Source organism: Nycticebus coucang, chromosome 17, assembly GCF_027406575.1.
Source record: "Nycticebus coucang isolate mNycCou1 chromosome 17, mNycCou1.pri, whole genome shotgun sequence".
Taxonomy (NCBI): Eukaryota; Metazoa; Chordata; class Mammalia; order Primates; family Lorisidae; genus Nycticebus; species Nycticebus coucang.
In genome coordinates, this window is record NC_069796.1 from 86,264,420 (window position 1) to 86,291,897 (window position 27,478).

The 27,478-nt window shown below is 48.5% G+C and overlaps 1 protein-coding gene across 2 annotated transcripts in view; it reads left to right on the plus strand.

Moving 5' to 3' along the window:
- AFAP1 (actin filament associated protein 1) overlaps positions 1–24,159 on the plus strand; it is a 205,069-nt gene extending 180,910 nt beyond the window's left edge. For both annotated transcript variants that reach the window (XM_053566739.1, XM_053566740.1), the window contains 4 exons: positions 527–691; positions 2,353–2,543; positions 14,166–14,330; positions 19,526–24,159. In XM_053566739.1, the coding sequence (XP_053422714.1) occupies positions 527–691; positions 2,353–2,543; positions 14,166–14,330; positions 19,526–19,552 (548 nt within the window). In that variant the 3' untranslated portion in view covers positions 19,553–24,159. The remainder of the gene's footprint in view (positions 1–526; positions 692–2,352; positions 2,544–14,165; positions 14,331–19,525) is intronic.
- The last annotated feature ends 3,319 nt before the right edge of the window (positions 24,160–27,478 follow it).

Genomic DNA, 27,478 nt, shown 5'->3' on the forward strand with positions numbered 1-27,478 from the left:
CCTTTTTCGTTTATTTACTCAGCAGGTATTTCCTGTGTGTTCATCCCCTTCCAGGGGCTGCTCTCATGCCGGCATGCAGCATGCAGGTTGAGCAGAACAGACCACATAGTTGTAAGGAGCAGACAGTGCCATGCCATGGAGGTGTTTTGAAAAATCCAGAAAACTGTGTAAACCCAAGACATTATTTTTGATAATAGTAGATTCCTGTCTTTTCAAATTATAGAATGTTCACTTTCAGCCTTGTTGAAGATTAATTATAAGTTGCATGCCTCAAAGGAAAGGAAATGAAAGGCATTTCCTAATATTCTCTTTTAAAAATGATTGATTCAGTGAATATCAGAGAATTAGAATTAGTCACTTTTCTGCTTGGTTCAAACCAGTCCTGTTTTTTCTTGTTGAATTAGCCAAATCACTGGCTTTGAGTTTATTTTCCTGAGTTGTCTGATTAATAAACAGACTTTACAAATTACCCCGTTATCTGCTGATTAAAGCTGAGTTTCCATGGCTGCTGTTTTTTCTTTTGAAGATGCCGACCAGTACAAGTATGGCAAGAACCGGGTAGAAGCAGATGCCAAGAGGTTGCAGACCAAAGAAGAGGAGCTGCTCAGGAGGAAAGAAGCCCTGAGGAACAGACTGGCCCAGCTCCGAAAAGAAAGGAAAGACCTTAGAGCGGCCATTGAAGTGAATGCTGGTATGAAAGTTTCGGTTCTGACTGGCCCAAGGTGACTGTGTTGATTATATATTTCATCCTGCTTTGCCCAAAGGATCTGGGACTTGCTCAGGCTGTGGTTTTATTTAGTAAGAGGACATTAGTCCACATAGTGTTTCTCTGGGTCTGCAAGCATTGCTGATAAGCCCAGGGCAGGTGCCAGTGTATTTGAATTGAGGCCGAGGCCTGACCCTCAGGCTGCCCACTGAGGCAGCAGGGAGGCTGGGGACTCCATCCAGCTTCAGGTGCTGACCACAGAGATCATCTACAGGATGACTCCTGTGTCCGCGGGTCTCAGTAGATTCTGGGCACTGTATCAGATGAATCAGTAGGATTTCTCGTCAGCAGGGCAGCCCACACAGATAAGTAATGTTCAGAAATCCAGGCAAGAGAAGAGGTCTCTTCACGGGGAGAAGTAGCCCTCTCTCCCCTGAGAAGGGGCAGGTGAGAGCAAGGCAGTGTCTGAGTCTTGGAATTCATCAGGGAAGAAGCCAGTTTAGTAGAATCCAACCCCCCTGGGAGAGACTAAGAGTAAAAAAAGGCACAGTTATTTGGGAAACTGAGTTGAGAGTTAGAACAGTATGTTGGGTCCAACTTCTTGATTCTTCCCAACAGGAACTGGGCGTTTAGTTCCTGACACTGGGGTGGAATTGCTCACATGTGTACTGTGTCAGTTGGGGCAGATCTTAGTCTTTACATTTAGGGTTTTTTGCACCCTGGGGGTGAGAGAAGGTGCAGTGCAGATGCTGCTGGGACTGGGGGTTAAAGAGAGTCAGCTCGTGCACGGCAAGGAGTTAATTGCAGCTCAAGCCTTTCCTGACTACAGCTGGAGGGAGGAGCTGATGGGGCTTCGGGGTGGGAGGACAGTTGTGTGCTGAGTGAGTCAGGCTGACCCTGTAGGAGTGGGCAGGATGCGACTGAAGCTGGGGTGGGATGGGGGCCCCTGGGAGAGGGAGAAGTCCAAGAATGGGATGGGGCATTGAGCTTAGCCAGGCAGCAGCATTCCCTCCTCCTGTTCCCCAAGCCCGCAGGGTAGAGACATGCAGGAGGGAAGGTTCTGGTCTTGAGAAAGACAACTTGAGTGCTGGCCAGCACCAGCCTGGGCCCCAACACAGTCCGTTCCCCTCTGGAGATCAGTTCTCTCATCTGTCCAGTGGGCACAGTACTTGTCATCTGAGGTCACTGTAACAGATCTCAAATGAAGTAAATAAAGCCACTGTGCCCCACAGGGAAGCAAGCCATGTTGCTGTTTGTCATATAAGATGACTCAGTAACTGGTGGAGGCATCAGGACAGAACAACCGTCAGACTTGTTAGGGCAGTGACACCTTTGGAAACATCCAGTTTCAGTTCCACATTTTCAAGCGAGTGCATTGAGGTCCAGACCCAAGATTTGGTATTTGTAAGAATCAGGGCGTCCTGTTTCCTGCTTGTGTCCTTGAAGCTGCAGTGAAGACAGGTAGGTGGAGAAGGTCTCTGGTCCTGTGAAGAACAGCTGGGCTTCAGTTTGCAGGAAGGACCTGCCTCAGGGGAGCTCCCCCTGAGACACTTTCCAGAAACCCTGTGAGGGGCAGGTGTCCTTTCCCCTCTTACTCTGAGAGTCTGTGCCTGGTGTTGGAGCAGCGTGTCCCTCTGCGGTTCCAGGCAGGAAGACCCAGGGGGTCCTGGAGGACAAGTTGAAGAGGCTGGAGGAGGAGTGTCGGCAGAAGGAGTCGGAGCGTGTCAACCTGGAGTTGGAGCTCACCGAGGTCAAGGAGAGCCTGAAGAAGGCCCTGGCGGGCGGTGTCACCCTGGGGCTGGCCATTGAGCCTAAGTCAGGGGTGTCAAGTCCACAGGTAAGCATCCGATCTGCTTACTTCAGAGGCCGGCAAGGCCCTGGGTGACAGGAGGGCACAAGCACCCAGAGAAGGCGCTAAAGGCCCCCTGACAGCCGGCACACTGTCCCTCAGCACGCACAACGCAGGGTGGGTTCACGCCCGCTTCACTCGCTTTCTGTATCCAGGGCCAGGTGCTCAACGTTAAGTCGTCTTGTCTCTTTCATTGAAATTCTTAAGCCACGATGAAAACGCCAAGTCTATTTCTTTCTCCTTTGCACAACCTGATTATAACAGGTCCAGTTTTTGTGTTTCTTTTGAACTAGGCCTAATTTGATGCAAATTAATTAGATAGAAAATTTAATTTGATGTAGCACATTTCATACAGTCTCTAATGTGGACTAAGAATTAAGCCAGGTGCTGGGGAAACTGACATGATTGAACAGTCCGTGTCCTCTAGGATCCAGCAGGACAAAGGGACATCATCTGTCCAACGTGAATCATCACTTTAGAGCAGTGTTTTTCAGCCTTCTCTATCTCACAGCACACTGTGGCACACTCAGGTTATCTTGATTAAAAAAAGCATAAAAAAAAGAATATACTTATTGTGCTTCAAACTTATTTTGAAAATAACTAATGGCCTTTAAAAGTGTTCACAGCAGGGTGGCGCCTGTGGCTCAGAGAGTAGGGCGCTGGCCCCATATACCGAGGGTGGAGGGTTCAAACCTGGCCCCGGCCAAACTGCAACAAAAAAATAGCCAGGTGTTGTGGCAGACACCTGTAGTCCCAGCTACTTGGGAGGCTGAGGCAAGAGAATCACGTAAGCCCAAGAGCTGGAGGTTGCTGTGAGCCATGTGACATCATGGCACTCTACCAAGGGCAGTAAAGTGAGACTCTGTCTCTATAAAAAAAAAAAAAAAGTGTTCACAGCACACCTAATTTCCTCTTGCAGCTCACCAGTTGAAAATCACTCTCTTGGAGTCTCCTCTGCCCTCTCGTTCAGCTAATGATCACCTACAACCCACATTGTCTTTTTGATTGATTATTCTGTTCAATCAACAGTCTCGCAAGTCAGATGTTACTGCTTCCATTTTACAAATGGGGCACTGAGGCCCAGAGAAGTCACCTCACCTGCAAGACCTGACAGCTGGTGAAGGACGGCCTGGTTTCTGTTCCTCCTTCAGCCAAAAATGGCAGGACACACTGTCCTCACACTGTCAGCATCCTGAGGGCTCTTTTTTTTTTTATTATTGTTAAATCATAGCTGTGTACATTAGTGCAATCGCCTGTACCCATTCTAAGATGCACCATAGATGTGGCCCCACCCATTACCCTCCCTCCACCAAAACCTCCCCTCTCCCTTCCCCTTCCTTGGCCCTTTCCCCATAGTCTTGTGCTATAGTTGGGTTATAGTCTTCATGTGAAAGCTATACTTTAGCTTCATAGTAGGGCTGAGTACATTGGGTACTTTTTCTTCCATTCCTGAGATACTTTGCTAAGAAGACTATGTTCCAGCTCCATCCATGTAAACATGAAAGAGGTAAAGTCTCCATCTTTCTTTAAGGCTGCATAATATTCCATGGTATACATGTACCACAATTTGCTAGTCCATTCGTGGGTCGGTGGGCACTTGGGCTTCTTCCATGACTTAGCAATTATGAATTGGGCTGCAATAAACATTCTGGTACAGATGTCTTTGTCATATTGTGATTTTTGGTCTTCTCGGTATATACCTAGTAAAGGAATCATAGGATCGAATGGCAGGTCTATTTTTAGGTCTCTAAGTATTCACCAAACGTCCTTCCAGAAGGAACATATTAGTGTGCATTCCCACCAGCAGTGTAGAAGTGTGCCTTTTTCTCCACGCCAACATCTCTGGTTTTGGGATTTTGTTATGTGGGCTACTCTTACTGGGGTTAGGTGATATATCAAAGTAGTTTTGATTTGCATTTCTCTGATGATTAAGGATGATGAGCTTTTTTTCATGTGTTTGTAGATCATGGGTCTGTCTTCTTTAGAGAAGTTTCTCTTCAAGTCTCTTGCCCACCCTGAGATGGACCACATGTTCTTTTCTTGCTAATACGTTTGAGTTCTCTTTTCTCCCATTCTGAGGGCTGTCTGCTTGCTTTACTTACTATGTTCTTGGCTGTGCAGAAGCTTTTTAGTTTGATCAGGTCCCAGTAGTGTATTTTTGATACTGCTTCAATTGCCTGGGGAGTCCTCCTCATAAAATATTCACCCAGGCCGATTCCTTCAAGAGTTTTCCCTGCACTTTCTTCAAGTATTCTTATAGTTTTATGTCTTAAGTTTAAATCTTTTATCCAGTGAGAATCTATCTTATTTAATGGTGAAAGGTGTGGGTCCAGTCTCAATCTTCTACAGATTGCTAGCCAGTTTACCCAGCACCATTTGTTAAATAGGGAATCTTTTCCCCACTGAATGTTTTTAATTGGCTTGTCAAAGATCAAATAACGGTAAGTAGCTGGATCCATCTCTTGGTTCTCTATTCTGTTCCAGACATCTACTTCTCTGCTTTTGTGCCAGTACCATGCTGTTTTGATCACTATGGATTTATAGTACAGTCTCAGGTCTGGTAGCGTGATTCCTCCTGCTTTGTTTTTATTGCTCAGTAATGTTTTGGCTATTCGAGGTTTTTTCTGATTCCATATAAAACGAAGTATTATTTTTTCAAGATCTTTAAAGTATGACAATGGAGCTTTAATAGGAATTGCATTAAAATTATATATTGCTTTGGGCAGTATGGACATTTTAACAATGTTCATTCTTCCCAGCCATGAGCATGGTATGTTTTTCCATCTGTTAACATCTTCGGCTATTTCTTTTCTTAGAGTTTCATAGTTCTCTTTATAGAGATCTTTCACGTCCTTTGTTAGGTATACTCCCAAATATTTCATCTTCTTTGGCACTAATGTGAAAGGAATAGAGTCCTTGACTGTTTGTTCGGCTTGGTTATTGTTGGTATATATAAAGGCTACAGATTTATGGGTGTTGATTTTGTAGCCTGAGACATTGCTATATTCCTTGATCACTTCTAAAAGTTTTGTAGTAGAATCCCTAGTGTTTTCCAGATATACGATCATATCATCTGTGAAGAGTGAAAGTTTGATCTCTTCTGACCCTATGTGGATACCCTTGATCGCCTTTTCTTCCCTAATTGCAAAGGCTAAAACTTCCGTTACAATGTTAAAGAGCAATGGAGACAATGGGCAACCTTGCCTGGTTCCTGATCTAAGTGGAAATGATTTCAATTTCACTCCATACAATACGATATTGGCTGTGGGTTTGCTGTAGATGGCCTCTATTAGTTTAAGAAATGTCCCTTCTATACCAATTTTCTTAAGTGCTCTGATCATGAAGGGATGCTGGATATTATCAAAAGCTTTTTCTGTATCAATTGAAAGAATCATATGGTCTTTATTTTTAAGTTTGTTTATGTGTTGAATTATATTTATAGATTTACATATATTGAACCAGCCTTGAGACCCTGGGATAAATCTGACTTGGTCATGGTGTATAATTTTTTTGATGTGTTGTTGGATTCTGTTTGTTAGGATCTTATTGAGTATTTTAGCCTCTATATTCATTAGTGATATTGGTCTATAATTTTCTTTTCTTGTTGGGTCTTTCCCTGGTTTGGAGATCAAGGTGATGTTTGCTTTGTAGAATGTGCTGGGTAATATTCCTTCTTTTTCTGTATTTTGGAAGAGGTTTAGTAGTATAGGTACTAGTTCTTCTTTAAATGTTTGGTAGAATTCTGACGTAAAGCCATCTGGTCCCGGGCTTTTCTTTTTAGGGAGATTTTGTATAGTTGATGCTATTTCAGAACTTGATATAGGCCTGTACAACATTTCCACTTCGTTCTGGCTAAGTCTTGGTAGGTGGCGTGCTTCCAGGTATTGGTTGATTTCTTTCAGATTTTCATATTTGTGAGAGTAGAGTTTCTTATAGTATTCGTTAAGGATTTTTTGAATTTCTGAGGGGTCTGTTGTTATTTCATCATTACCATTTCTGATTGATGAAATTAGAGATTTTACTCTTTTTTTCCTGGTTAGGTTGGCCAAAGGTTTATCTATTTTATTGATCTTTTCAAAAAGCCAGCTTTTGGATTTATTGATCTGTTGTATAGTTCTTTTGTTTTCAATTACATTTAATTCTGCTCTGATTTTGGTTATTTCTTTTCTTCTGCTGCGTTTGGGGTTGAAGTGTTCTTCTTTCTCCAGTTGCTTGAGATGTTCCATTAAGTTATTGACTCCCTCTCTTTCCATTTTCTTGAGGAAGGCTTGCAGTGCTATAAATTTCCCTCTTAGGACTGCCTTTGCAGTATCCCAGAGGGTCTGGTAATTCGTGTCTTGATTGTTGTTTTGTTCCAAAAAGTTGGTGATTTCCTTCTTAATCTCGTCTATAACCCATGTATCCTTCAGCATAAGGTTGTTTAGCTTCCATGTTTTTGTATGGGTATGCAGGTTCCTATTGTTATTTAGTTCAACTTTTATTCCATGATGGTCTGAGAAGATGCAAGGAATAATTTTTTTTTTTTTAATTTTCTGAGGTTAGATTTGTGGCCTAGGATGTGGTCGATTTTGGAGTATGTTCCATGGGCTGATGAGAAGAATGTGTATTCAGTTTTGTTGGGATGAAATGTTCTGTAGATGTCTGTTAAGTCCAGATGTTGAATGGTTGAGTTTAAATCTAAAATTTCTTTGCTTAGCTTCTTTTTGGAGGATCTATCCAGGACTGCTAAAGGTGTGTTAAAATCTCCAACTACTATGGAACTGGAGGAAATCGAGTTGCTCATGTCTGTTAGACTTTCTCTTATAAATTGAGGTGCGTTGTGGTTGGGTGCATAAATATTAATAATTGAGATCTCATCATATTGAGTAATACCTTTAACAAATATGAAGTATCCATCCTTATACTTAATTATTTTGGTTGGTTTAAAGCCTATTGCGTCTGCGAACAGGATTGCAACGCCTGCTTTTTTCTGCTTTCCATTTGCCTGGAACATAGATGACCATCCCTTCACCTTGAGTCTATATCTGTCTTGTAATGTAAGATGTGATTCTTGGATGCAGCAGATATCTGGCTTGAGTTTTTGTATCCAGTCCGCCAACCTATGCTCTTTAGAGGACAATTTAAACCTTTGACGTTAATTGAGAGTATTGATAAGCCTTTTGAGAGACCGGTGGACATTTTTAATCCTTTTGCGACTGTGGAAGTTGGAATTTGATCAAAAATTTTTTGGGTGGGTTTACTTTTATGGTAGAGAATTATGCTGGTGTTTATGGAGGATAGGTCTAAGAATGTCCTGGAGAGCTGGTTTAGTTGTGGCAAATTTCTTCAACATGTGAATGTCATTGAAGTATTTAATTTCTCCGTCATAAATGAAGCTCAGTTTAGCTGGGTACAGGATCCTGGGTTGAAAGTTATTTTGTTTTAGGAGATTAAAAGTCAATGACCATCCTCTTCTAGCTTGAAAGGTTTCAGCAGAGATATCTGCAGTTATTCTAATATTCTTGCCCTTGTAGGTGATGGTTTTCTTTCGTCTGGCTGCTTTCAGAATTTTCTCCTTCATATTAACTTTAGTGAAATTGATTATGATGTGTCTGGGGGATGTCTTATTTGGGTTGAGTTGTGCTGGAGTTCTGAAACTGTCTGCTATCTGCATTTCAAAATCTCTTGACATGTCTGGAAAGTTCTCCTTCATAATCTCATGGAGAAGAGACTCTGTGCCTTGTGAAGCCACTTCGTCACTTTCGGGGATCCCTATAAGACGAATATTGATTTTCTTCAAATTATCCGAGAGCTCTCTGAGAGAGTGGTCTGTTTTTGCTCTCCATTTCTCTTCTTATTTGAGGGTTTGGGAGCATTCAAAAGCTTTGTCTTCAATGTCAGAAATCCTTTCTTCTGCTTGCTCTATTCTGTTACTAAGGGATTCTAATGTGTTTCTCAGATCTTTGAGGGATGCAGCTTCTTGTCTCAATGTGTCGAAGTCTTTGGTAATTTGGTCTTTGAATCTGTTGAATTCTTGAGATAACTTTTGAAATTCTAATTCGATCTTATTTGCTATCCAGATCCTGAATTCAATTTCTGACATCTCAGCTATTTGTTCATGCATGGGGTCTTGTGCTGTTTCTACCCCATTTATCCTTGGGGGAGTTGATCTACTCTGATTATTCATATTGCCAGAGTTTTTCTGTTGATTTCGCCTCATGATTGTTTTTCGCCGTTGCCTCTGGCTGTCCTCAGAGTTGGGGAGGTTGTCTCTCCAAGATTAGACCCCAGCAGGATCACTCTATTGTTGCTGGATCTTTGTAGGGTGTGACCCTGTGTAGTTCCTCTGGGGCTGCTCTAGCCAGGGAGTTCTGGTTGTGGAAGCAGCTCCGGTTTGTGACACACCCGGATCCAGCAACAGGGCTGGGGGTGGTGCGCACAGTTCTGGGAGTGCCAGGCGCCCAGTGACTTTGCCACAGAAAGCCCAAGGCTCCAGCAGTCTCTGGCCAGGAGAAGAGCTCTGCGCAGAGGCAGGGAGGGCTCCAAAGGGCATGCAGCTACCAGAGTCCCTGTCCAGATGAACAGACTAGTGTGGAAGCTGGGAGGACACAGGAGGGGAGGGCACAGAGTTGCGTGGCTCCTGCAGTTCCTGGTCAAGGAATGCGGAGGCCCGGTGGTTGTGGATCGCCGATCAGGGGTCACTGCACAGCTCTTATGGAGGTCTGGGCGGCACCAAGCCCAGGAGTTTGAGGTTGCTATGAGCTGTGACTTCACGGCACTCTACCCAGGGCAACAGCCCAAGGCTCCAGTGTGCCAAAACCGTCTCACTCTGCCCCTAAGGATTAAGGCTGTAAGGCAGCTCAGTCCCTGCCTTTAGGCTGCTCAGTCAGTAGGTTACTTTGACCTGCCCAATCCTTGCTCTGAGACCCTGAGGGCGGAGCTTGCCGGGGCAGTTCTTTCACAATGGCTCCCTGCGCCCAGGTCAGTGGCTCAGTCTGGGGCCCCAGACAATGCCCAAAGTTCTCCACACTCCTGCTCAAGCTCTCCCCAAGGCAGTTCAACTGAGTGCCAAGTCCAAAAACACCGAAACAGTTCACAGGTAGGGCCTTTCCGGTTTGCAGTCTCACTGCTGCTTGTACTTACGGTTGCCGGCGTGATTAGGTCAATCGAACACACGCAACCACTTGCCAGTTTTCCACTGTTTTTGTCCTCCTCTTGGGGTCCAGAAGTCCCTTGCTGGCTCCCTGTATCCTCAAAGGGATGATTGTAGGCCGATCCCACCAGCCAGCGATGCCTGGAGTCTTGTCTCCCCAGACTCGCTGTTCCCAGTTGCAGAGAAGCTGTTACTCGGCCGCCATCTTTAATCTCTCCCCACTGAGGGCTCTTGTTCTGGGTCCTTTCCAGGCCACAGGGCAGAGCGCTGAACCTGGATGAGTTCCTCCTCATCACTTCGTTTTCCCCAGACTCCAGTCTCCTCCTCAGCAAACACCCCCCTGACTTAGAGAAGACAGCCGGCGGGTTGCTTAGCAGAGCTAGTTCTGTGGCCACTGCGACACTTTCACCAGCTCTGCTGTAGCCTTTTCAGCCACAGCAGGGTGGAGTGTTTATGAGAACAGGCTCTGGGGTCACATAGGCCAGGGGTTAAAGTTACTTAACTTCACGAGGCTCCAGTTTTTCCCACTATCTTTCCAGTCTCTTTATCTCCATTTTCTTAATTTTCTTAATGGAGATAAAGAAACTGCCTGCTGCATAAGCTAATGTGTGCAGAAGCCCTCGCATAGTGCCCCCGACGTGTGTGTGTTCATTCATTCACGTGCTCACGTATTCCTTGGACCATTCATTCCACAGCTAGTTACAGAATTTTACTGCTATTATCTTATGTATAATTATATATTACTATCTCATAGACACTATAATTATGTAGAAATTATACAATAATTTATTAATTATTTATATACTAAATACGATATATATTATATATGCAAAGGTGTTTGTGTGTGTGTGTGTATGCATGTGCCGTGTTCCCTCTGTGTGCCAGAAATACCTCTCGGCCCAGGGCTGTGGCCACAGGGGTTGCAAATGCGTGTTTTGTGAAGCTCACGTTCTGGTGAGGGGAGACAGCCAGTTGAATGCATTTATGTCAGATGTCACCAGGGCGCTGCAGAGCTGTAAAGCAGGGTCAGGGAGGGCTGGGTGCAACAATGGGGAGCAGAATCTGAGGACTGTGTCCTGGGCCTCTCAGTGTCTGACGGAAAGAGGACAAGGTCAGCTATGGTTGCAGAGTGGCAATGGCTGGGAACATCTCTGGTGTGGGGGTGGGGTGGTCTTCCCTTGTGACTGTTGCCTGTGGTGACCTGAGGCAGGAGGACAGGTGCCCCCCCCCACAAGCCTCTTGTCCTACATGGGCGTGGCAGAGGGGAAGGCATGGTCTGTACATGGGCGTGGCAGAGGGGAAGGCATGGTCTGTACATGGGCGTGGCAGAGGGGAAGGCATGGTCTGTACATGGGCGTGGCAGAGGGGAAGGCATGGTCTGTACATGGGCGTGGCAGAGGGGAAGGCATGGTCGGAGGCACTGCCCGTCACTGTCCTCAGGCATCCCTGGCTGTAGCCAGGGTCCAGGCGAAGTCTGGATGTCCCTCTGCTGGCTTCCAGACATCTGTCAGGATCCTTGTCCTATATCTTCGACTTGCTTTCCTCTCTATGTGCTTCCTTCAAAGAATTCAAAGTTCCTCTGGTTTGTTCCATCCTTAAAAACAAAGCTCTTGTCCTCACACCTGCTCCCACTGTGGCTGCTCTCAGCTGTGTTTCTGCACACACTTGGCCCACTCATGATGTCTCCACAGGCTGAGCCCCAGCCCCTCAGTGCCTGTGTTCATCAAGGTGGCCTCTAGCCTCCAAGCCCAGGGGGCTCTTTATTTATTTATTTTTACCAATAAGGAGCCTTTATTTAGACTGGCCGGCTGGCTGTCTCCACAAGTCTCAGAGAGATCAGGGGAGAGCAGCTCCCACCAGGGTTAATGCACAGCTTTCATAGGTTGGATGATGCAGCCAGCAAGCCGCAGGACTCCATGACCAGCACGTACTCCGCGACATGTATGGCACTTGTGGTTACTTAGTTAAGAAAAACAATAGCTAGATACAAAACCATTTTTAGCACCAAATGGGGTCAGCCTGACGTTATCCTGCCTGTGTGTGCACCATGAAATCAGCAAAACCTCATCTTGTGTCTGTTCTTCAAGGCCTCATCCCGTGTGTCCCCTGCTTAGCCTCCCTTCCCCTCCCTGTTTCCTGGGGAAAGGGAATGGGTGAGCTAGGCCCTGGCCCACCAGCCAGCCATCTCATTCCCTACTCCTGATCTTGGGGGACTTCAAATCTTTTTCTTTTTTTTTTTTTATTATTAAATCATAGCTGTGTACATTAACGCGGTCATGGGGCACCATACATTGGTTTTATAGACCGTTTGACACATTTTCATCACACTGGTTAACATAGCCTTCCTGGCATTTTCTTAGTTATTGTGTTAAGACATTTATATTCTACATTTACTAAGTTTCACATGTACCCTTGTAAGATGCACCGTAGGTGTAATCCCACCAATCACCTTCCTTCTTGCCCATCCTCCCCCCTCCTTCCCCTTCCCCATATCCTTAGGTTATAACTGGGTTATAGCTTTCATATGAAAGCCATAAATTAGCTTCATAGTAGTGCTGAGTACATTGGATACTTTTTCCTCCATTCTTGAGATACTTTACTAAGAAGACTATGTTCCAGCTCCATCCATGTAAACATGAAAGAGGTAAAGTCTCCATATTTCTTTAAGGCTGCATAATATTCCATGGTATACATATACCACAATTTATTAACCCATTCGTGGATCGATGGGCACTTGGGCTTTTTCCATGACTTAGCAATTATGAATTAGGCTGCAATAAACATTCGGTACAAATATGTTTGTTATGATGTGATTTTTGGTCTTCTGGGTATATACCTAGTAGAGGAATTACAGGATTGAATGGCAGATCTATTTTTAGATCTCTAAGTGTTCTCCAAACATCTTTCCAAAAGGAATGTATTAATTCTTACATTCCCACCAGCAGTGCAGAAGTGTTCCCTTTTCTCCACATCCACGCCAACATCTCTGGTCTTGGGATTTTGTGATATGGGCTAATCTTACTGGAGTTAGATGATATCTCAAGGTAGTTTTGATTTGCATTTCTCTGATGATTAAGGATGATGAGCATTTTTTCATATGCAGGGGGCTCTTTAGTCCTCACAGTTCTCCCATCCCCAGCTCCTTTGGCCCAGATGGCCACGGTGTTGTCTGCAGTGACCGACCCTACATTCTCCAGGCTCCCTCTGGTCCCTCTGCCAGCCCCCGGTTCCCCCATAGGGCTTTCCTTGACGTATCCTTGGAGGCTGCCTCAGCTCCCCCATCCTAGCCCAGGGTGCTCTGGGGCTTCCTCTCTCCCAAGGATCTCTCTACGTGTCCAGCATCTGGGGAGCATCCCACATTAGTACCACCCAGGCCTCATCCTCAGAAGGGTGGCCTGTTAGGTGGACCCTCCCTGGTGTAGGTCACATGCCACTTTCCTGGTCTCTCCCAGAGATGGATGTCCAGAGCTGCCCTGTCCACTGCCCACCACACCCCAACCCCTTCAGTCAATGCTGTCTCTTAAAATTATTTCCTAGGATGTCTGGAATGTAGGTAGAAGATGGCTACTTGGGGATCTGTGGCCAGTAACCCCCTCCCCCACCCGGGGACCCCAAGTTGCCCACTTTAATGGTAATTGAACCATGTCTCCTAAAATGATATTCTGTATGCCCTGAGTGATATTATTTACATTACACTTTTTTTTTTTTTTTTTTTTTTGCAGTTTTTGGCCAGGGCTGGGTTTGAACCCACCACCTCCGGTATATGGGGCTGGTGCCATACTCCTTTGAGCCACAGGCACTGCCCAACATTTTGGCAATAGTGATAGGAAGAGTTTATTCCTTGGAGACCCATTTGAGCAAGTACAGCAGACCATGGACATTTTTCCCAAAAAGCAGTTTGGAAGAGCCAAAGATGGGACCTTGGCAACTGAGGACACATTTTGTTCTATTTTAAGCTTTCCAGAAAGCCTCTTCCTTTGGCGCATGTGAACTGTACTGTGAGCAGTCAGGGATCCTCAGTGGAATCAGCGCCTGCGCTCCAGCAAGCTACACAGGGTGCTGGGTTCTGGGAGCTGGTGCTGGGCCCACCTCTGATGGCTTTGCTGCCTGGGCACCTCAGGGCAGCCAACCTGTGGAAAGCTCTGACCGGTACAGAGTACCACCCAGGGGGACAACTCAGAGGCCTCACAACGTGAGTGGAAGAGCCCAACTTCCAATGCAGAAGGCTGGGAGAAGAATCCCTCCCTCACTTCCCAGCCATGTGCAGCCCGTCAGCCTTCTCTGAGCCTCAGCTTTCCTGTCTGTAAAGTGGGCTCGAAAGGTGCTCTGAGAATGAGGCACTGACTACGTGGTTATCCTTGTTATTTTTGCTCATTTCTAAAACCCATTTCTTCTTGAAAATATACCATTGTTCTGCTGGAAAACTTTGGTAGCCTGGAAGCCATTCCTCACACAGGGTTCTCCCCCTCTATCTACAGTCCCCAGTGTTCCGTCATCGGACTCCAGAGAACTCGCCCATCTCCAGCTGTGACACCAGTGATACAGAGGGCCCCATGCCAGTGAATAGCGCAGCTGTTCTGAAGAGGAGCCAGCCGGCGCCGGGCAGCTCCCCCTGCCGTGGGCATGTGCTGCGCAAGGCCAAGGTAGGCCCAAACCCCATGGGTGCATGCTGCATGAGGCCAAGGTCGGCCCAGACCCCCATGGGCCCTAGATCCTGCGGTTGCATGCTGCGCGAGGCCAAGGTCGGCCCAGACCCCCATGGGCCTTAGACCCTGCGGTTGCGTGCTGCGCGAGGCCAAGGTCGGCCCAGACCCCCATGGGCCTTAGATCCTCTGGTTGTGTGCTGCGCGAGGCCAAGGTCGGCCCAGACCCCCATGGGCCTTAGACCTTGCGGTTGCGTGCTGCGCGAGGCCAAGGTCGGCCCAGACCCCCATGGGCCTTAGACCCTGCGGTTGTGTGCTGTGCGAGGCCAAGGTCGGCCCAGACCCTGCCGGCGCTGCCTGCTGCTGTAGGAAGATTCCGCAGGCACCTTAGGTGCTCAGGCTTCTGGGGGTGGTGATAGGGCCAAGTTTGTCCTCTGCTCACATTCAGCCTGTTTCACGTTGGACCCTCCTTTAGGCGCTGGATCCTCATAGGCAGCAAAGATGCAAACCTCACTTGTCAGAGTGCTCAGGTTAGCATCGGGAAAGCCAGCAGCCCCCGGGTTTCATCTCAGGAATGGGCAGGATCTGGGGCTGGTTTGGACTTGTTTTCTTACTGGTGATGCAGAGATTGGGCCAAGTGACCATGGAGCACTTGGATGTATTAGGTTACTAATTAATACATTGCTAGCCTGTATACTATGATTTCGTAAAACAGAAAAGCAACGATAACAAGGTCCAGGAATGAGCTCTTCTCTGTTCTCCCCAACCCCCCAGCTCTTCACTCCGTGCTGGTGTGTATTCCAGTCTCCTTGCAGGATTAGCCAATGTCAACTTGTATTGCTAAACTTAAAAATCTCAGAAATACTTTATATGCAGTTTCTAGTTGATCAAAGCAAGCAAGTCTTGACCACAGCAGCCGAGAGTGTGCTCCGCGTAAAAATCATACTAGGTTCAGAGACATGATCAGGTCAACTCTGTGCATTCTGATTACTGTGAAGGATGGACACCTTCCCCGTGCCATCTGGACAGCTGCTCTGATTGCCAGCATTGCTTTCTCTAGCATTACTTCTCTCGGGAAGCCAGTCCAGGCTGGTGGGAACACACACTTCCTGAAGGGTGGACTAGTGTGAGGTCAGACATGAGTGTGAGCCCCTGGCTGCATGCCCCGGGCTGTTCGCAGGAGGGCCCTGAGGACATGGCATCCTGCAGCAGGCCAGGTCACTGTTCTCAGAGCAGGTGCATCCAGAGCTGCACACCAGTGAGTGTGGAGAAGGAGGCATCAGTGCACCATTGGCACTTCTGGGCATCCTGCTAGTGCGACTGCTGGGCTTGTTGGTGGAGGAATATGAATTGCCTAGAGGGTATTTAGACTGGAGCTGCCCAATAAAAAATCTCTTCTGACTTGCAGGTAAGAAGCACAGTAAAAGTATTTCATTTACTTAGTTTCTTTACCGTCAAGGAAATTGGACTTAGAATTATGTGACTCGGTTCTCAGGATGTGCTCACTGCACAGAGGCCCCAGCACTTCTCCACCCCTGCCACGCATTCCCGCCAGCCATCCAGGCCTGTCCAGGTTCTTGGAGGGAAATAGCTGTCTATGCCCACAGTCCCAGAAAACACTGTGGAAGCAGTGCTCGTCCAGCCAACCAGGAATCTTGGGCACCATCTCACTGAAGAAATGGGATCGAGCAGGGTTTCCTAGGACTTGTGGGAACAGGGACAAGGGACCCATGGCTGGAGGTGGTCATGGGACGTGGCCTTTGGCCCTGTGCATGTTAGTGCATCTGGGGGGCATCATGGACACGGTCTCACCTACCACGCAACCTCAGGACCAGGGAGTCTGACTTACTCCGAGGATGCTGTGGGAAGTGTTATCCAGGGACCAGAGAGTCTGACTTACTGCGAGGGTGCTGTGGGAAGTGTTATCCAGGGACCGGGGAGTCTGACTTACTGCGAGGGTGCTGTGGGAAGTGTTATCCAGGGACCGGGGAGTCTGACTTACTCCAAGGGTGCTGTGGGAAGTGTTATCCAGGGACTGGGGAGTCTGACATTCTCAGGGTGCTGTGGGAAGTGTTATGCAGGGACCAGGGAGTCTGACTTACTCCGAGGGTGCTGTGGGAAGTGTTATCCAGGGACCAGGGAGTCTGACTTATTTCGAGGGTGCTGTGGGAAGTGTTATCCAGGGACTGGGGAGTCTGACTTACTCCGAGGGTGCTGTGGGAAGTGTTATCCAGGGACTGGGGAGTCTGACATTCTGAGGGTGCTGTGGGAAGTGTTATGCAGGGACCAGGGAGTCTGACTTACTCCAAGGGTGCTGTGGGAAGTGTTATCCAGGGACCAGGGAGTCTGACTTACTTCGAGGGTGCTGTGGGAAGGTGCTGTGGGAAGTGTTATCCAGGGACCAGGGAGTCTGACTTACTCCGAGGGTGCTGTGGGAAGTGTTATCCAGGGACCGGGGAGTCTGACTTACTCCGAGGGTGCTGTGGGAAGTGTCATCCAGGGACTGGGGAGTCTGACTTACTCCGAGGGTGCTGTGGGAAGTGTTATCCAGGCACAGCATTGCTGACATCCCTTCTAGCTTTGGTGAAGGTGCTCTTTAGGAGCTCACATGACTTTTCACCACATATCACTTGGTTTCCTAGTTCAGAAGGCTCTGGATGGACCACAGTGCCCAAAGTCAAACTGTTCCTCTTCCCTCCATCTGGGAAAGACACAGGTGTGGGGATTGTGGTCCTGCTTCACAGGTGCCTGGGCTGGAGGACAGGTGCTGGGCTGCCCCAATGGCTTCGTGCCCCTCCTCTAGTGACATGCACACCTGCTCAAGTTTGGGAGTGCTCATGAGTTCTCATCCTGTCACTCCCAGCTCTGTAGCCAATGTGACCTCTCCTCTGAAATGTTCCTCGGTTTGCCAGGCTTATTTCCTAAACATACTTGGTGGCATCTGCAGATAACATGGAAGCCTGTCCTCTCTCTGAAACCTCCACTGCCCATCAGTGCTGACCCCAAGGCATTGTCCTCTGAACACCTCTATTCATAGTGACCCATGCAGATGTCTCAGGGAGGCTGTGGCAGGGTGGGAAGGTGTGAGGCGGGCTGTCCTCTCTTTGCAGGACACTCGGGCCAAGTGCCGGAGAGGACCTCATGCATGTTCTTGTTATCAATTAGGGTAGCTCAGTTTGGGTGTTGGTTTCTGCTTCTGAGTTTGCTGATGCCATACATTTAAATCAATCTTGAGCTTTTGATTCTAGAAAAGGTATACAGCACACAGAGATGTGCAGCTGGCCCGTGACCCAGAAGCACAGTGGGAGTCAGACATCTGCACAGACTAGGGCTCTGCGTTGTGCAGGGTCAATGTGCACAGAGGGGGGCACCCCATGTGGAGGCCAGACCTGTGGTGTCCCCCCCATGCTGGGGACTGCCACACACATTTTCTACTGTAGTCTTCACAGTGCTTTGTAATTTTAAAGTCCTTGGTAGGACTCACATTGTTCTAAGGTTCAGAGAGATTAAGTGGCCTCTCCAAGGTCTGATAGCAGCTGAGTCCCAGAGGCCTGGCTCTAACACCTGTGCCCTTTGCTCCTGAGCTACCGAGCAGAGGGAAAGGATGGGCCTTGTTTCGCACAGTGTCTGCCACCGCTCTGACAACCCTCTGCTCTTCTGCCTCTGTCTCCTGGGGCTAAATCTCTGGCAAAACCACACTTCAAATCAACATAGCTCCACAGACCGGGCGGGACCCAGGCTCCTACATCTTCTGTGCAGTTGTCCTTGGTGCTGCGGATCCTGAGATGGGCAGCTGGGGAGGAGGAAGAGGAGCCCTCACTGCCAGGGCACGTCTCCAGGAGGGAGTGACAAGTAAATCACCATGGCTGAGCGTGCTGAGGAACACGGAGATATAATAGCGCACAAGATGGTGCCATGTCCTCCTGGGGGTGGTACTGGCTGCCCAGGGGAGAGGACCCTGGAGCCTCGTTGTTGGGGTGCATCGGAGTCGGCCAGGGAACGAGGGGTGGTGTGGCACCCGTCAGAGGACCAAGTGTGGAGAGCGCAGTGTGGCCCCGTGGAGGCAGGTTGGCCTTGCTGTGGAGCAGATGGGTTTGTGTCCCAGCTTTGGTCCCAGCTTAGTGCAGTGCCCGGCCCTAGCACTCACCATCTGCCTCCTAGTGGTGGTATGGAGACCAGAGGCAACACTCAGGCCTGTGGATGGTGCTCATCAGCTGTTACGTTGATTAGATATAAGCACCCACACTTTTATTTAAAAGCACTTGTCTATTGTGATAAACATAAAATGTACTGTCTTCATCATTTCTAAGTGTATATTCAGGGGCATTAAGCACATTCACATTGTATCTCCATCACTACCACTCTCTTCTTCCTGAACTGTAGCTCTGCACCATTAAACACCAATTCACTTGTCACCCCCAGCCAGGCACCCCCCATTCTGCTTCCTGTCTCTGTGAGCGTGACTCCTCCGGACCGTGTGTGGGCGGAGTCATGAGCTCGACTCTTCCCAGGACCGCGTGTGGGCGGAGTCATGAGCGCGACTCCTCCAAGGACCACGTGTGGCTGGAGTCATGAGCATGACTCCTCCGGGGACTGTGTGTGGGTGGAGTCATGAGTGTGACTCCTCCCAGGACCACACGTGGGTAGAGTCATGAGTGTGACCCCTCCCAGGACCACACGTGGGTAGAGTCATGAGTGTGACCCCTCCCAGGACCACACGTGGGCGGAGTCATGAGTGTGACTCCTCCCAGGACCTCATGTGGGCGGAGTCATGCAGGATTTACTCTTCTGTGACTGGCTTGTTTCATGAACACAAATGACCTTCAGCTTCATCCATGTTGTAGCCTGGGCGAGGACTTGCTTCCTTTTTCAGGCTGAATAAGATTCTACTGTACGTGCTCACGTTTCATACTATCTGCCATCCATCACTGGACCTTTGGGTGGTTCTTCATATTCAGTATGAATAGTGCTGATGTGAATGTGGCTGCACAGATACCTGCTTGCAACCCTGCTTTTGGGTCAATACCTGGAATTGGAATTGCTCGGTCACATGGTAATGAATTGTGAGCCCAATTTTTTGAGAACTGCCATGCTGTTTTCTGCAGTAGCCAAGCACCTGGCGTTAGTGGGGCGTGGCATGACTGTCTCAGCTAACACCTTGCTGTTTGGCTTTACACCACTCTCCTTTTCTCTAGGAATGGGAACTGAAGAACGGGACGTAAGGAATAGGCACCACGGTGTCAGCCTCAGCCAGGGACGGCTCACCTCACCCAATGTCCTCGCCCCTGTGACTGCAGGAAGCTCTGCCCAGGCTGCCCTGCAGCGGCGTGACCTTGGAGGCCTTGCCATTTGAGTTCCGATACCAGCACCTGCCCCCGGCTCACGTGTATTCCTTCTACTGTATATTGGTGCCCTTTTAAAAAGTACTCGTAGGACTTGGTTTCCAACTTCGTTAAAAAACAAAAACAAAAGGGATGAAAAGGTATTGTAAAAGCAACCTGCGCCAGGTGGAGAAGTCACATCTCTCTAGCCAGTGAAATGATTGCTCTGCCTACTTTCAACCCGGCCCCGGCTAAAGACGGATGGGTCCGTGGAAGAGCCAGACCCCGGTGCTCTGGGTGTGGGGGTGAGTGACAGGTAGCACAGCGCACGGCTGCCTGGAGGGCCAGGGCTCGCGTCCGTCCCTCTCCTCACCGGAGGGAGTGAGGAAACCACGCTGTGAAGCAGCTTTTACCCTTTAATTTTTTTTTTTTTTTTTTTTTTAGACAGATGCTTTTGTCACCAGGACATGAAAAGCTGCCATTGTTTTTAACCTATTTTTTTAAAAAAGTCTCTTTGTTTTGTGTGTCACACTTAGATCTAAGAATTTTCCCAGATTCTGTATCTTATTAATTATTTGTGCTGCTCTTGAAAGGCAGCAGAGAGCTTGTCATACTTCACCCCGACCTGGGCCACTCCAGAGCTGGCAGGACCTGCTCCCGGCAGGGAGAGGCTCCTGGTCCACTTACGGGGCACCCACTGAGGTATGGGGTTGGAGCAGTCCTTTGAAAATGGAGCAAGTTCTGGAACTTACCCAGGTATAGAACTATGACATCTTGGAGCAAGAGGAGGGCCTTTGAGGGCTTGTCACCCCTCCCCAGCCCCTCCCTCCAGTTTCCAAATTAAGCCATGAACAGGGCAGTGGGCTTGGCCCTGCTGTTCTCTCCTGAGTAAGGCAGGCATAGGCGGGGCCTTTTCCGTGGTTCTCTTGCTCACCTTCTGTGCAATATTTCTGGGAGAGTTCAATGCCTAAGGCTTAGATAGAAAAACCGAGTTCATGGCTGGTTTCTACCCACAGGTCTAAGAATCATATTAATTTTTTGGTCTCCGGGAACTCTGGCTGTCAGGAACTCTTTTTTATGGGAAAATGCAGTCACCCATGAGGAAATAAAAGTATGGGGACCATGTTGGACCTTAGTGATGCTGCTCCTGACACAAACCTTTCACCCACCGTCTAGAATAGTCTTCTTATCAAATATAGGAAGAGGTGGCAAGAAAACAGTCTCCGCAGGTTCCCCCCAGAGCACATCCTAGGGCCAGCCCTCTGGTCCGCAGGCCTTTACCAGTAGGATTAATGCTTAATATCATGGCACTCAAGCCCTCCTGGGGCCATATTTGATTTTACTTATGAGTGCAGGAAAGTAGTCTCCAGTGTGTAAGAACATTTTACAGCAAGAATGGAAGCTGCTTAGCTTAAGTCCACCTAAAACTTGAATTTATTGCAAAGCCATCTGCCAGGACCATTTTGGACTCATGAGCTATCAACTGGCATTCTCCCTCTGAAGCTCCTTCCTTCCCACTTCAGTACCCAGACCCATTGCCCCAGCGCTCACTGCGTTGGCTTCCCTCTAGGAACTCCAGTGGGGACGGCAGGGGCAGAAGCTTCCCAGACACGTCAAGGTCCACCCCCTGCTCTTGCCCGGAGGGACCCTGCCCCAGTAGGGACTTGTCTTTTCATCATAGGAAGCTGTGACTGCTTTGTATCATATGAAACTAATTTTTTGAAAAGGGAAAACAGTTTGATCTACCATATATTTTGCTGCCCTCAGGTCAAATCAAATTTCCCGAATTAAGACTCTTGGGCTGTTCAGTTTGGCAGCCGTCTTTCCCCCAGGAGAACTGTTATTAAGGAGGGAAACTACAACCGGCCGGGATTCTCGGTCCTGGCCCAACACAGGTGGGTTCAGACAGCTGGCAGAACGTGGGCCAAAAGCACAGCACGCGGACCTCTGCCACTGCCCGGCCACCGTGGTCACTCTGAAGATGGAGCCCCTGCAGTTTGGGGGGTATCTTGCCCAGGAACACAGCTAGCTGGGGCCAGACTCCCAGCACACATATTTTGTTTTAGAACCCCATGTTTGTAAATCATTTTCACAGCCATAAACCTGTTAAAGAGGACGGCGAAATCCAACGAATCCTGTTATGTTCTGTGGCCCATTTTAAATGGGCTCTGTGGAAGGAGAAGGCCTGTTGTCATATATGTTCCCCTTGACATTTTTAGATTTGATCAGAAAGTTTGTTTAAAGCATTTGCTTCAAAATAAGTTATTTATTTGTATATGTTCAATGAATGTAGCTTTTAATTTATATCTGTACATAATAGACACACGAGATATCACGTCAGAATTCTGGCAGTGATCTCATTTTATTACCCTCCCGAAATGTGCCCCAGAAACAAGCAACCCCTTGTTTCTAGAGCAGCCACGAGTACAACTGTTGTCATTTTGTCAGGAAGCCGGGCGGGGTGGAGAAAGGCACGCTGGCCCCTTCGGTGAGGGTCAGGTTACTTTGCAGTGTCACTCATGACTCAGGAGGACAAGACCCATCATGTCCCCTCTGTGGGCTGCGTGGGTGGGGCCGATGGAGGACAGTTGGGTGAGGGGCCAACCTCTGCAGGTCCTGGGCCTTTCTATTGTAACCTTGAGCCACAGTGTCATTCCTCAGGGTTCTGCTTCTGGCTGTATTTTTGTAAGGTGTCATCAACCTTCAAAATCCCCTCCTTTTTATATTTTTGTAGTGTTTTTAATTCACTAACCAACCTTTTTCATACAAACAACTCTGATAGTAAAAGGGCTTGCTTTGGTCCCCCAACTTGGGTACAGGTATGGACCGTCACATTACCTCTGCCCAGATTCTGAGAGGCCTCATGTAGGGGGGTTCTGTCTACACCAGAGAAGCCAGTAGCTCCCTCACCCGGCACCCAGGGGCAGGGGCACCACTTCTGGGCAGCCATCGAGGAGCTGCCAAATTGTCCCAGGTCCAGATCCCCTGCCATCCACAGAGCCCTTCCAGGGCCCTTGGGACAAGACCAATCATGTCCCCTCTGTGCCTGTGCCTTGGGGTTGCCAGGCCTGCTCCCCTTACTTATCTCTAGGTTATTTTTGGCTATTTCCAAATAGCTAAACTACTCTGATAGGGGGGAGATTTGTCAGTTTTTGAAAAGCCTGTTTCAAAAGAGGTATGTCCTCTGCTCTGTTGGCCATTCTGGGAGGGAGTTTCAGACTCGACATCATTGTGGCCACAATTTGGAGTTTGTGCACAGGTTCCCAAAGGACAGTTTGGGAGCTGAGGCTGTGGGTAGGGGATGTGGGCAGTTCTTACTTGTCGATGGTCACACCTTACCTTTCCAGAAGAGAATATTAACCCTGCTAACCCACTCTCGGGGGCACGTAAGCTTTGCCCACAGACCAGGCAACATCCTCTGTTCTTGCACCTAACTCATGTTATTAGAGATCCCCCAGGGATGTGCAGGGCCTCTCTCCCAGAGAAAAGGGACACGCCTTCACCTGCAGCCTGCACCTGTGCCCCAGCAGACATGGGGCTGACACCCTGCACTCACAGCTGGGCCTTGCCACCAAGCAGATGTCAATCCTTATAAATAGCCTCTCCCGGAGCCTAACACAGAAGTTTCTCTGGTATCAGCGTCAGCAGACAAGATGTTCTTCAATTTATGTAAAGGTCATGGCAACATTTAAATGTTAAACTCTCGCCTTCCTTTTTCCCTTTCTAAAATAATACTTTAATAGGAAAAACGATTTCAAATTCATGACGTAGTTTTAAAGGGTATAGTTACATTGTTCTTGTTACATCTTCTTATCATCCCTGTAGTGGGCTGAGTTCATACTGTGAAGTAACTAAAAATAAATAAAATTTTCATGTTGTCAGAATACCTGGCCCACCATCATGGGAAAAACAAAACCACCTCTATTTCTGAACACCCAAGCCGCAGCAGGCCAACTTAACCATGTTTAAAGGAAGGAAAACTTTACACCTAGGAAATGTTTGGCTTCAGATGTGTCCTGTTACTCACAGTGTAGGACTGTTTCCAGTTACATCTTCCAGGAGAGCTCCCCTTTACCGTGTACAGGTATTATCAGGTATTTTCAGTTGTAGCCATGGGAGATGTTTTCAAAACAGGATCTTCAGATCATAATGCTTAGGGGCCAAAGGTGTTTTTAATAAGATGCTTTTTTTTTATTTGATTTTCTAATGAGAAAGGAAATATTCACTTTAAATTTTAACATCAACTTTTAAATTATAGATATTCAGCATTAATTGACCATGGCTATAAGTTGTAAAATGTTTTCATATTAAGAATGTAATTATTTCCTTATTGTATTTTTTAAAAGCTAAAGTCGTATTTAAAATGCTCTTTGAAAGAAACAGGCAAGCAGGAAAGATTTTTTTAAATTAAATATGTTGTTGAATGCCCATTTTAAATGACTGTAAATATATTTTCACTGTGTTTCTCAATGTATTTAATTCATAAAGTAAAATTTTATGAAAAGAAACTTAGAATGGAAATACTAGTGCTCAGTCCATCTGCCCATTTTGTAGCCACTTCACACGAATTTTCTGCTTTACTAGTTTTTGCTACTGTTTTACACGGTGTAACCCGTAGACTGGCGCCCTTTGGCGTGACCCATTTGTGTATTATTAATAAAACTGTACTCTACAGCGCCGCCTGGTGGTGGCTGACTCTGGTGTGTGGTAGAGAAGTCACTGGGTTCCTAGAGGGTTTCCTTGCAGCTGAGGGGGAGGGAGGGTCTTGTGCTGACACCAGCCTCTTGACAGGGAGGGGAGACAGGGCTCAGAAGTAGCAGGGGAGAACGTGGAAGGCTGTGAGGATGCAGGAACCACGGTTATTTTTCAAAATGTGGCTTTTAGTCCACAAACCTGAAAATTCAGGAAATATTTGCACACCTGCCAAGCACCGGGCTTTGTGCCAGGCCAAGAAGTGGAACTTAGGACATTGGAAGGGATCAGATGCGACTGCTGCCTCAGGTGTGCACTGGGCAGGAACGTGTGTGCACAGACGGCAGCACTGAGCTGCCCTTGGAGGGGAGGCCTATGTACAGAAGAGTGAACAGCTGGCTAGAGGCCACTGGGTAGTGCTTTGCAGAGGGCAGGGCTATTTGAGCTGGATCACGGTGTAAATAGGGGTCCAGCAAGGACAGAAGCAAGAAGCAAGGGGGGACATTCCTGGGGAAGCAGTGGGAACAGTGCCATGGATGCTGGAGGATGGGCTCAGGCTGGCAGCATGTGTGGCTGGGATGTCAGCACGGGAAGGAGATGGAAATGGGAAGAGGCTCAACAGGTGTCCAGGGCTGCCTCAGGTGCACCTGTCCACATGGATGACTGATAGAGAAGGCAACCCCGAGAGGGCTCACTTTCTCCCCCAGAACTAGCCTGGAGCCCGACTTGCTTAAAATGCTTGCACAGGCAGCAGCCTGAGTGGCAGGTGACCCAGCGGTACCTGCAGCCTTGTTCTCTCTGCATAGTATTGGCTGTGTTGGTGTGGTGCAGGCTGCATTCAGACAGTGAAGGGTGACCCGCAACGGCATCAAGGTTGGGAGGGGTGATCAGATCTCCAGATCATCTGTGGTGACAGAGAAATCATTTTCCCAGTGCCCTGGGCTGACCCCGTTGCACTCAGAACAGCGTACTCCAAGGCTACGCTGGAGTACGGAGAAGGCAGAGCCTCCCCTGCCACATGGTAATCGGTCCTTGGCGGGTGATCTTTCCCGCAGAGAGAGCCGGTGGAAACTTAGTGACCTGTTTTGCAATTATGCTCCTTCTTGGTCTTTGAACACAGGCCATGTCCTGGTGGGCTGCCATATTAAAGTGCCTCTTGAATGCTTTTAAAATTTAGCAAGAGGACGCCAGAACCCTTGGCTTTAATTTTGAAAACCACAGAGAGTACTTAGGGATATTTGTCATGTGAGTTACAATTCTGGGTGACAGGTAACCTGTGGAACACAAATCAGGGGCGAGCTCCGTAATAGGAAGCATAGGAAACATTAGCTGATGCTGTGATCCCAAAATTTTATGATGGAAACTTCATCAACTTTACGACCCTGTTAAAAGTGGCTATCTTTTCTTTCTTTTCTTTTCATTATTTTTGAGGCAGTCTCATTATGTCACCCTCAGTAGAGTGCAGTGGCATCACAGCTCACAGCAACCTCTAACTCTTGGGCTTAAGCGAGTCTCTCACCTCAGCCTCCCAACTAGTGCCCGCCACAACACTTGGATATTTTTTGTTGTTGTTGCAGTTGTCATTGTTTAGCAGATTGGGGCTGGGTTCAAACCTGCCTGCCTCTGTGTATGTGGTCAGCCCTAACCACGGAGCTATACAAAGTGACCAATTAGTCAAAAAGTCAGGTAGGAAACAGCAGGATGAAGACCCCGTGGGTGAAGTGGTCAGGTCTGCTGACCTCCTGAACCTGCGGCTTAGTCTAAGCCGGTGGTGAACACAGGGAGGTTGGTGCCTCTGGAATTCTCACCAGGGGCAGTGGGCGGGGGCAGAGCTGAGCTGGCTGCGGGCCTCTCTGACTTGAGAGGCTGCCCTGGCACCCTGCAGGGCTCTTTTCCCAGTGCTGTTGTGTTTGAGACCTTCCTGACCCTGGGGGGGGACTATCTGGAGCCCACACCAACTGGCTTCCGTGGGGCTCCAGGGCTGTCATACTCCAGGACACTACACACTGTTCTGGTCACCCCAGGCCAGCACCAGGCAACTAGACAGCCCCAGGGCCCAGAGCTCTGAGATGGTTTGAGCTGTCCAGTCCCGAGCCAGCTGTCCCCACCCTGCAGAAACCACAACAAGGGCTCCTGCCCGCATTTCCCCTGCCGCCTCCACCTCCTGACCACGCTTCCCCATGTGGCCTGGCATGGCCCGTCCTCCTGAGGACCGTAACGAACTATCTTATGAGTGACAGTTGTCTCCTGATCTGTTGCCTCACCTTCCCTGAATGGTAATTAGACTCAGTCCTAACATGCCCAGTCCCTGGGAAGGGCAGTTGGCCTTGGTGTCGCCCAGGCTCAGGTTTGAATCCCAGGTTGGTTTATTTGCCCCCTTGGTTTATTTGCTTGGTTTATTTGCCCCCCTGCCAAGTCACAGTGGCAGAGCAGTGACTTGCAGGCTGTGAGAGCTGACAGCTGACAGCTGTGTGACAACCCAGCACAATGCTGGCACCTGACTCATGCTGTGGGAAGTCATCTCCACCTGAGGCATGACCTCTCCTGCGGGGGATAAACCGGGTTTCTGCCATCAAGATGCAGTCCACAGGAGGATAGGAGCAGGGGAGCTGGACAACAGCCGCAGGCCACGCCAAGAGCAGGGAGCAGCAGGCAGTGGAGAGAGGAGAGGGACCAAGGGAAGCCGGGGGGAGGCCTGTGCCTGCTGAGGGCCAGCCCCCGGGGACCTGGGCTATGTGGTGCTCAGCTTTGGTTTGTTTGCTCCATTCCTGGCTGGAGCTTTGCAATAAAACCTCCTCACCAACTGCAACCTGAGTGCATCTGTGGCCGGAGACCGGGAAGGTCTGGAGAGGGCAGGGCTGCCCTGCCTCTTTCTTCACTTCCAGGCTGTTGTCTGCAGGTGCTGTGGAAGATCTCACCAGACGCCCTGCTCTCCTCTCGTCACACAGCTTAGAGCAGCACTCCTCATCCCACTTCCACTCCCCAACCCCGGCCCCTGCAGTCCTCCCTGCCACCCCCATTTGGGCCTAGACCTGGGCCCAGACCTGGACGCGGCAGCATCCTCCTCCTCCTCCCAGCTGGCTGGTCCTGGTCCAGCACATCCTCCTTCCAAGTCACTCCGGACTCTGTCTCTTC